This window comes from Lithobates pipiens, unplaced genomic scaffold (genome assembly GCF_037356315.1).
Source record: "Lithobates pipiens isolate NorthernLeopardFrog02 unplaced genomic scaffold, aLitPip1_a1.2 Scaffold_37, whole genome shotgun sequence".
NCBI classification, from domain to species: domain Eukaryota; kingdom Metazoa; phylum Chordata; class Amphibia; order Anura; family Ranidae; genus Lithobates; species Lithobates pipiens.
The window spans coordinates 4,718,602-4,729,854 of record NW_027507825.1 but is presented as its reverse complement, the minus strand read 5'-3'; the positions used below and the strand labels follow the sequence as shown (position 1 = coordinate 4,729,854).

General features: G+C 45.8%; 1 protein-coding gene across 1 annotated transcript in view; it reads right to left on the bottom strand.

Moving 5' to 3' along the window:
* Positions 1-998: 998 nt before the first annotated feature.
* LOC143956605 (serine protease inhibitor A6-like) overlaps positions 999-11,253 on the bottom strand; it is a 31,341-nt gene continuing 21,086 nt past the window's right edge. The window contains exons 3-5 of the mRNA XM_077466818.1: positions 7,815-8,085; positions 5,853-6,000; positions 999-1,255 (exon numbers count right to left, since the gene is read on the bottom strand). Coding sequence (XP_077322944.1) covers positions 1,067-1,255; positions 5,853-6,000; positions 7,815-8,085 — 608 coding nt within the window. The 3' untranslated portion in view covers positions 999-1,066. The remainder of the gene's footprint in view (positions 1,256-5,852; positions 6,001-7,814; positions 8,086-11,253) is intronic.

The window sequence follows — 11,253 nt, the reverse complement described above, 5'->3', positions numbered from 1 at the left end:
TCCCAGATATTTTGCAGGCTTCCCTGCTGGTTTGGAGGGAACTCCATCAGTTAACGCCCCATTCTGCAAACAAGACAGTAGTCCCCATTCCTATTAGCATCTTAGAACATATGATTCCTAACTTCTCCTTTAAAAGGGTGGATAAATAGAGGCATAGAGTGGTTGGCAGACTTATTCCAGGAACAAGCTCTGATCCCATTCCCTGATTTACTGTTACCAACAATGGGGCACTATTCATCCACCTAATGACACCAATGATGGGGCACTACTCCTCTTAGCCCTTGTACACACGGTCAGAGATTCCGACGGAATGTGTCCTATCTGACCGTTTTGTCAGATATTCCGACTGTGTGTGGTCTGCATCGGACTGTTTCCGTCTGAATATCCGACGGACCAACTTTTCCAACTTGCCGGTAAAATTTTCCGACAAAATGCTCCGATCGGACATACTCCGATCATGTGTAGCCTACTCCGACGGACAAAGTGCCACGCATGCTCAGATCAAATTCCTAGACCAATGCTATTGGCTACTAGCCTGAACGTAGTCCCGTCCTAACGAAATAACGTCATCGCGTTCTGTACAATCGGATTTTTCCGATAACTTTGTCCGACCGTGTGTATGCAACATCACTTCCGGACCCCTTCCAGAATTAATCCGTGGGATTTGGTTGTCGGAATCTCCGACCGTGTGTACGAGGGCTAACTGATGCCAACAATGGGGCACTAGTCATCCACCTAGTGACACCAATGATGGGGCACAATTCCTTCCACTGTTACCAACAATGGGGCACTATTCCTCCACCTACTGACCACAGGCTCTATGTAACTGAGGCCATGCTTATTCTCACTGATGCTGGGCCCCGGGATATTTTCTATCCTCACTGGGCACAGTCCAGCCCCCCTAAAGTCTGAAGGACAGTAAACTGAGAAGTTTGAAGACCACCCCCCCCCCCCCCCCCGGTCTAAATATTTGACAAACCATCCGGAGAGTGTGTAGCTTTTATTCATCAAGTTTTATTCAATCCCCCGGAATGTTACATTGTGGCAGAGATGGGAACATTGTGGATTATTGCTCTGTAGGGTTGATGACCCTCCCCATGAAAAGAATGCAGTTGGTTGTTTGCTCAAACATGAAGAAAATAAATGGCATATCAATGGATAACGATGGGGGGGCTGATACTGCAATTAACTCAGCGGTGGCTGCGGCGGCCTCTGTCCCTTTTTCCTCCACATTGATGACAGCCTGGTGTACAGCCTGAAATATAATAACAGACATGATGAGATCAGCAAATAATCAGCAAACACAACCTGCTCAGCTCTAACCCTATAAGATGATTGGTGTCGGGGTAATGGGAGTTTATAATCACTACAAGAAAAGACCAAGAAACATTCTATATATACAATTATGTTTGTGGGATTTTTCTAATAATTTTCACCAGTTCCTTTTCTTACTGTCAGCTAGACCCGTATTTACCAACCAGAGTGCCACGGCACCTTGAAATGCCATCCCGGTTCTTCTGGGGTGCCATGAGCATGAGACCCAGTTTGCCCCGGATCAAAGCTGTGACTTGCCATGGACAGGTCACCCGCCAGCACCATACAACAATAGTGCCAGGATGCATGGCCCCATTTGTTGTTATGATGATGGCAGCGGGCTCACCTGCACCATGGCAATGCATGGCTCTGATCTGAGACAGCTTGTCCGCAACATTTAAAGTGTTTGTTACCCCAATACTTCATATTCCTGATATGTGGCTGCTGTACCATGTACTTGTATGAGAAAGTCTCCTGTTCTCTTTGTATTGCTTCCTTTGTGTGAAATCCCTGGTGTTCCTGCCAGTCCCTCTGCTTTACTATTAAATACTGACCACACTAAGCAGGAGAGCACACCACGGTCAGTTCCCTAGCTGTGCTGGGAAATCAGCCTGCTCTCTTCCAATGATCAGGCTTGTCCTGACACCACCCACTGTACAGCCATTCACTGGGAAGCTCAGTGTGCTGCTGCTTCTCCTCCCCCAGCTCTTATGCAGCTGAGAACAGAGGGAATGTGATCACTATACACAAATGTTTTGCCTTTCATTTCTATTTTAAACTGAATGGGTTGTTTTACAGGGTTCTGTTATCCTGACTGGGCGTCATATGACATCCAGCAGGGTAAGCCGTGATCGCATGCCCTCGGGGGTGCGCAGTGCGGCGATTGGAGTTTGGGTGTGTCAGTCTGACACACTGCATCTCTGATCTAGGTAAAGAGTCTCTGATGGAGGCTCTTTGCCACGTGATCAGCTGTGTCCAATCACAACTGATCACAGTGTAAACAGGAAAAGCTGTGTATTGGCTTTTCCTCCACTCGCACTGACTGGCACGAGTAGAGGAGAGCCGATCGGCTGCTCCCCTGATGGGGGGTCTGCGCTGATTGTCAGTGCAGCCTCCCCAAGGATGCCCACCCATGGCCATCAGAGATGCCCACCCATGACCACCAGCTGAGCCCACAAGGGATGTCAATCAATGCCCATTAGGGGTGGCACTCTATGCGCATCAGTGAAGCCTGCCAGTGCCTCCTGATGAATGCTGCCTACCAGTACCATCTATCAGGGCTGCCCATCAGTGCTGCCTATAAGTGCCCTCCAGTGCCACCTTTCAGTGCCACCTTTCAGTGCCACCAAGGTGGCACTGGAGGGCACTTATAGGCGGCACTGATGGGCACTGATAGGTGACATTGATGGGCACTCATATCAGTGCCCATCAGTGCTGCATATAATTGCCTCATCATCAGAGCCACCTCAACAGTTCCAATCAGTACTGCTTCATCAGTGCCCATCAGAGAAGAAAACATACTGATTTACAAAGTTTTGTAACAGAAACAAAGACAAATTTTCGGTCTTTTTCTATTTGTAGCGCAAAAAATACCCCCCCCCCCCCCCCCCAGTGGTGATCAAATACCACCAAAAGAAAGTTCTATTTGTGGGGAAAAAAATTATAAAAATTTCATATGGGTACAGTGTTGCATAATCGCACAAAGTGTGACAGCGCTGAAAGCTGAAAATAGGCCTGAGCACCAGAGCGCCTCACCCCGGCTGGGGTAACAGACGTATAACTTCCTTATCCAGGTGTTGGTGGCGATCCTCCTGTTACTGTACCCTGGACTCCTGGTAGTTACTGACCGTCAGTAGTACTTCCTCTCATGGATAGGTTGGAATGAGTCAACAGCGGGCAATCCACATGTATCAAAAAGGATGGAGCTCATAGCGTAAATCCATCAAAAATGAATTTATTAAAATTAAAAAACGCTCCTATAGCGTGCGTTCCAACAACACGCTAGTCAAAACCGGAAGACAGAGCTCACAGGAAGTGACGTATTGCATACCAAGTAAAGTCCCGACTTGCGCGTTTCGTCATACAGACATCATCGGAGGCGCAGCCATCTTGGTACACCATACGCTATATAAAGCACAGGAAGGAGCCGCGGTAACCAATCAGGAAAAAGGAAAATCAATTCAGGAAATCATACAGCCGGTATGAAGGGGACAACAATAGCCAATAGCCAAACCCTACCCCATATATGTATATCCTGTGCGCCATCTAGTGGATGGGGAAAAGAAGGCAACTTCGAAGGCTAAACATCAAAGTACAACCGTCTACAGGTACAAAAAATATATATATACTTATACATATACTTATACATATTCTCCTAAACCAATACATAAATATAAACAAGTAAATAAAAAAACTGTATATATTTTTTTTTTATGAAAATGATAACCACTTCAGCCCCGGACCATTTTGCTGGCCAAAGACCAGACCACTTTTTGCGATTCGGCACTGCGTCGCTTTAACTGACAATTGCGCTGTCGTGCGACGTGGCTCCCAAACAAAATTGATGTCTTTTTTTCCCCACAAATAGAGCTTTCTTTTGGTGGTATTTGATCACCCCTGCGGTTTTTATTTTTTGCGCTATAAACAAAAATAGAGCGACAATTTTGAAAAAAAATCATTATTTTTTACTTTTTGTTATAATAAATATCCCCCAAAAATATATAAAAAAACATTTTTTCCCCTCAGTTTAGGCCGATACGTATTCTTCTACATATTTTTGGTAAAAAAAATCACAATAAGTGATTATTGATTGGTTTGCACAAAAGTTATAGCGTTTACAAAATAGGGGATAGTTTTATGGCATTTATATTAATAATTTCTTTTTTTACTAGTAATGGCGTTTTTTTATTTTTTTTTATTTATTTTTTTATTTATTTTTTATTGTGACTGCGACATTATGGCGGACACATTGGACATTTTTGACACATTTTTAGGACCATTGTCATTTATACAGTAATCACTGCTATATAAATGAAGTGATTCCTGTGTAAATGACACTGGCAGTGAAGGGGTTAACCAGGGGGTGGCAGTGTAGGGGTTGTGTTCTTAGGGGTGTGTTACTAACTGTGGGGGGGTTGGGCTTTCATTTAGTGTACACTGATCTCTGCTCCAATCACATGGAGCAGAGATGAGCGTCACTAGTTGCTAGGCAGAACGGGGAAATGCTGTTTACAACGGCGTTTCCTCGTTCAGCCGCCCCATGAGATGATCGCGGGTATGCCCGCGGCGATCGAGTCCGCGGGACCCGCGACCGGACTCACGGGGGTACCGACCAGCATGCGAGCATGCCGGTGGCGGCACGCACGCGATGACAGGGCGGCATATAAAAATGGATGTACCTGTACACCAATATGCCTGCCCGTGCCATTCTGCTGACATACATCGGCGTGCGCTGGTTGGGAATCGGTTAAGGTACTACTAGAAAATAAATATATTAAAGAAATGTTTTAAAAATATGTAAAAAAATATGAAAAAATAATTTTATATACCCATATAACCACTATGACTAGGAGGGAAGTATGTAAGAAAAAATAATATATATATATATATATATATATATATATATATATATATATATATATATTTATATATATTTGTCATATTAGAGGATAGACGTGCACTGCCAAAAAATTTGTTCATTTTCATTTCATTTGTGTTTTTTTTTTTGTTTTTTTTTGGGGGGGGTCATTCGTTTTGATCTTAATTTTGTAAAAATTGTAAATTAAAAAAATCCAAAAATAAGAAATATAATCCTAAAATTTGAAATAATAACTAATAATAACTTAACTCTCATTAACTATTAAATTATAGGTATTGGAATGTTGGAAGTTCCGAATTATCCAAAATAACGACTTCCGCATCCAAACAAATGGAACGGAACAAATTAATAATAAATAATAATAATAAAACATTTTTATTATTATTATTGTTATTTATTTTCATTGATTTGTCACGTTCCATTCGTTTAGATACGGCATTCGTTATTTCGGATAATTCGTAACTTTGAATAAATTTGCATTCGTTAGGTTCACTAAACAGCCAAACTCGAAAGGAAATTTCAATACCAAGAATTTAATAGTTAGTGAGAGTTAAGTTATTATTAGTTAGTTATTATTTCAGAGTTTCAACGAGTTTTTGGATTTTCAAATTTTCGAATTTTCAAAATATTCGTCAAAATTTGTTAAATGAGTTTTCATTCATTCGGATTTTTCCAAGTGAACTAATTTGTCGAAATTCGTTAAAATAATGAAGAGACTATTTTCAAATTTACACATATTTGGAAAAAAAATTGTTAAACAGGTTTTTCGTTAATTCGGATATTTCCAAATGAAAGAATTTGACGAAATTCATTAAAAAAAAACGAATTCGGAACGAAACGAATCGGACGTGTCTAGAGGATATTAGGTCAGAGGTGACATCGAGTTTATGGGCCAAATATAAACTCAATAATTGGAATAGTGAATAGAATGGACTCTTACCGATTCCACTTTAAGCCCGAAATCGCGAGTGATTCCGGAGAGATTTGCCTCAGCGGTGAAAGGGGTTTTGATGCCAACTTTAGGTAACTCATCCTTCAGGTTTATTTTGGAAGTAATATTAAATTTGGGTACAAAAAGTATAACGGTCCTGTGAAGTAAACAAACAAAACAAAAACAATGAAGCTCATGAGAACTGGAAAATGCCGATAGCAGCAAAACAATCATTGGGATAAAAAAAAACTTCAACCCCCTTCTCTATCCACCCCACTGCAGCTGAGACCCCCATAGAGCTGCCGATCCACCAAAACGATTGTAGAGCCGTACATGACCCAGCATTAGAAAGACAACAGGACAATTTATCATTAACCACTTGCCGACCGCACACTGTAGTTTTACTGCTGCAGTGCAGGCCGGCTGTGCAGAATCCTGTACAGTGGAACCTCGGATTGTGAGCAATGCGTTTTCGCAATATGTGCTATTTAAAAAAAATAAATAAAAAAAATCCTGACTCGCTTTGTAAGCGCTGTCTCGCAAGATGAGCAGGACTCGTGTTGTTGGGGTGTGCAGTACCACATTTGGCCAGAGGTGCGGGGCGCCGGTGTGATGCTCGGAGACACTCGGAGACTCTCGGAAATGCTTGGAGACACTCGGAAACACTCCAAGCGTCTGAGTGTCTCCGAGTGTTTCCGAGTGTCTCTGGCACCCCTGCACCTCTGGTCACATGCAGTATTGCATAGACAAGCAGTGGCTGTGGAACGGATTATCTGAGTTTCCATAATTTCCTATTGGGAAACTCGCTTTGATATACGAGTGCTTTGGATTACAAGCATACTTCTGGAACGAATTATGCTCGTAATCCAAGGTGCAGTGGTACCTTGGATTACCAGCATAATTAGTTCCAGAAGAATGCTTGTAAGCTAAAGCACTTGTATATCAATGCCTGCCCTTGTCCCACCATCTGAATGCCTTTGTCCTTCCTCCTGCCTGTCCTTGTTCAGCCTTCTGCTTGCCTTTGTCCTTCCACCTGCCTGCCTTTGCCCCACCATCTGAAAGCCCTTGTCCTGATTCTTGCCTGCCCTTGTCCCACCATCTGAATGCCTTTGTCCTTCCTCCTGCCTGCCCTTGCCCCACCATCTGAAAGCCTTTGTCCTGATTCTTGCCTGCCCTTGTCCCACCATCTGAAAGCCTTTGTCCTTCCTCCTGCCTGCCCTTGTCCCACCATCTGAAAGCCTTTGTCCTGATTCCTGCCTGCCCTTGCCCCACCATCTGAAAGCCTTTGTCCTGATTCCTGCCTGCACTTGTTCAACAAACTGCCTACCTTTTTGTCCTTCCTCCCGTTTGCTTTTATCCCACCATCTGAATGCCTTTGTCATGACTCCTGTCTGCTTTTGTTCAACCTTCTGCCTACCTTTGTCCTTCCTCCTGCTAGCTCTTTTCCCTTATCCTCCTTGCTCTTGTCCCGTTTCCTGCCTGGCCTTTTCCATCCTCCAGCCTACCCTTGTCCCACATTCTGCTTGCTTTTGTTTTGCCTTTGGTCTGTCCTTGTCAAACCTTCTAATTGTCTTTGTCCTGCCTCCTGCAGGCCCTTTTACCACCTCCTGCCTGACATTGACCTGCCTGCCCTTGTTCCCCTTTCTGCTTCCCTTTGTCTTTCCTTCTATTTGTCCTTCTCTCACCTCCTCCCTGTTCTGGTCCTGCCTCCTTCCTACCCTTTAGGATACTAGTCAACATAACAGCACTTCTGATGTCTGTCTTGGGCTGTCTTTCTCCTGTAAGATAAATGAGTGTATAAATGCTCGCCCAGCAGGTTCAATTTCCGTATTCAGCTGGCATATGGCATGTCAGAATATAGATACATGGTATGCAATTATATGAAAATGTTTTTTAAGTTTAAATAAACATGCAAACGAAGTTTAGTTTTTTTTTTTTTTTGTACGTTGGCCTGCAGTGTTCTCCTCTTACCATTTTCTCCATGATGTCCTCCATCGTTGTATGGTCTCAGCAGACAATCCTTGCTCTACCTCATAGATCTTGCCCGGCTCAGCCATGGCGATAATCATGGATGCGTTATCCTTGTATGGAAGCTCCACCACTGTACAAGGAAGCTTTGTGTCACGGTAAATGTTGTACTGACCCGTTCGACTCATCATTGAAACATCCACCTTTGTGTTCGTATCAACCTCAAACTTCCAGGTACTTGTAAATGCTGCATTAAAAGTGTCCTGCCATTCTCCTAATAACATAAAACATGTATGTGATTTAAATCCGATAAAATCTCTGGTGAATGGATAAATAAACTCATGAAATTATTAGATTTGATGCCCCAAATAAAACATGCTCGTGGCATTAAAGCCAATGTCTGGGGAAAAAAAGCACATTCAATATATCTCAACTAGGGATGAGCTTCGTGTTCGAGTCGAACGCATGTTCGACTCGAACATCGGTCGTTCGTGCGTTCGCCGAATTCCGAACGTTTGGGCCGTTCGCGGCAAAATTCGTGTGGCCCACAATGCACTGCGATGGCGCAATGCATTGCTGTCTCACGATTGGCCAAGCATGCACTGTGACCCCGCATGCTTGGCCAATCGCAGCGCCAGTAGCGAGGAGAGCAATGGTTGGCCACAGGCATCCTGCCTGTGGCCAATCATAGCTCAGACTGTGTAGTGCACGCCCCACACTATATAAAGCTGCCTTTCAGGCGGCCTCGTGTAGTGTTTGTTAGCATCTGAAGCAGTGGGTGTTCTGTGTACCTTCAACACAGTTACACACCAATCGTTTTTGGCTGATTTACTATTTTGCTCTTGTGTAGTGGTTACTGTCTGTGCCCTGACCGCAGTATACACCACTATATTCACCTCACCTATATAGCTAGTGATCTAGCTTTAATAATAGAGCTTGCAGTCAGTAGTGTTAGTGCGTGCTGTCTGCGTGCTCTGTACCCAGTACATACCACTATATACACCTACATAGCTGTTCTCTATTTGAGCCCGATTGTCATTTGCTGGAGTTATTGGAAGTTGTGTGTGCCTCCAGCACAGCACAGTATACATCTGTATATACCCCTTTAACTCTGCTGTTTTCTTGTTATTGTCTGCGTGCCCTGACCGCAGTATACACCGTGATATTCACCTCACCTATATAGCTAGTGGTCCATCTTTAACAATAGAGCTTGCAGTCAGCAGTGTCACTCAGGAGATAGTGCGTGCTGTGTGCCTGCTCTGTACCCAGTACATACCGCTATTATCCACCTACATAGCTGTTCTCTATTTGGGCCCGATTGGCATCTGCTGGAGTTATTGGAAGTTGTGTGTGCTTCCAGCACAGCACAGTATACATCTGTATATACCCCTTTAACTCTGCTGTTCTATAAAAAAGGCATCTGCAGGAGTTAGTGGGTGTTGTGTGCCTCCAGCACAATATAAACTACCCAACTGCTGTTTTACCCAACTCCCTTCAGGCCATTACCATGTCTGGAAGGCCAGCAAGGAGAGGCAGACAGGCGCGAGCCGATAAAAGAGGGCAAGCAGGCTCTGTGTCTAGAGACAACAGTGCTGGTCGTGGACGCGGTGCATTGTCATCAGCACGTGGCCATGGGACATGCTTGTCCTTCTTTTCTGCAGCTGGACATGTTGAACCGCAACATGCCAACGACTTGGTAGAGTGGATGACCAAGCCCTCTTCATCCTCCTCATCCTCTCTCACCCAGTCTCAGGGTAGTAGAAAAGCAGCTGCCAACACATCGTCGTCCCTCCTCTCAATGTCATCATCAGTGACTCCTTCCCTAGACCCACCACGTCCTCCTGAGGAGTCTCCTGAACTCTTTGAGCACAGTGTTGGGTACATGCTCCAGGAGGATGCCCAGTGTTTGGTGGGCTCTGATGATGACACTCAGCTAGAGGAAGGCAGTAGCGTGAGCGCAGAGAGAGAGGATGCTCAAGAAGCACAGCAATCTGGCAGTCATGTTCCACAAGCTGCAGCATACTGCCAGGTTTGCTACAGCGATGAAGAGGGAGGGGATGATGAGGGCACTGACTCCACGTGGGTGCCTGGAAGGAGGGAGGAGGAGGAGGAGGAGGAGGAGGAGGAGGCACATGTCCAACGAGGCAGGATGCCCTCCGGGGGCCAGCTTAGGGGCAGCACACCGACTGAATCACACCGCAGAGCTCCGCCTGCGCAGAGCGCTTCCTCTGCGCAGAGCGCTTCCTCTGCGCGTTATTCTAAAAGTTCTTTGGTGTGGGCCTTTTTTGAGACGAGTGCATCAGATCGCACCGCTGCTATTTGCAACATATGTCTCAAGCGTATCTCACGTGGCCAAAACATCAGCCGCTTGGGCACCACATGCTTGACCAGACATATGTTGACCTGCCATGCAGCTCGTTGGCAAGCATACCTCAAAGACCCACACCAAAGAACAAAGCGGACCTCTCCTTGCTCCTCATCAGCTGGCATCTCCAACCCCACTAGACCTTCAGTCCTCTCTGAAACCTGCTCTGAGAGGAATGAAGGTGTAGAATTAGGTGTGTCACAGCCTTCCGGGAACTCTGCTAGTGGTACATCCACGTCCGATTATAGCAGACAAATGTCCCTGCCCCAGCTGCTGGACCGGCGGAAGAAATTTACTCCCAGCCTTCCACATGCCCAGCGGTTGAATGCTAGCTTGGCTAAATTGCTAGCACTTCAACTGCTGCCTTTTCAGTTGGTAGACTCGGCCCCCTTCCGTGAGTTTGTACAATGTGCGGTTCCTCAGTGGCAGGTCCCCAAACGCCACTTTTTCTCACGGAAGGCAATTCCGGCTCTCTACCAGCATGTGGAAGGCAATGTCCTTGCCTCGCTGGACAGGGCGGTCAGCGGTAAGGTGCATATTACCGCTGACTCATGGTCCAGCAGGCATGGACAGGGACGTTACCTGTCTTTCACGGCCCATTGGGTCACTCTTCTGGCTGCTGGGAAGGATGCAGGACAAGGTGCAGTAGTATTGGAGGTTGTTCCGCCACCACACCTCCAAAATGCTACTATTGGTTGTGACACACCTCTCTCCTCCACCCCCTCCTCTTCTTCTTCCTCCATGGCCTCTTCCAGTGCTCTGTCCTCAGAACCAGCGGTGCTCCGTAGGCGTTGCAGGGGCTACGCAAGTACGCAGGCAAAACGATGCCATGCCGTGCTTGCGCTGGTTTGTTTGGGGGACAGGAGCCACACTGGGGCGGATGTTTTGTCAGCTCTGCAGGGGCAGGCCGAGAGGTGGTTGACGCCACGCCAGCTTAAGCCAGGAATGGTGGTTTGCGACAATGGCACCAACCTCCTCTCCGCCCTCCGACAGGGACAACTGACCCATGTGCCCTGTGTAGCTCACGTCCTTAACCTGGTGGTGCAGCGGTTCTTGGGCAGGTACCCCTGGCTTACA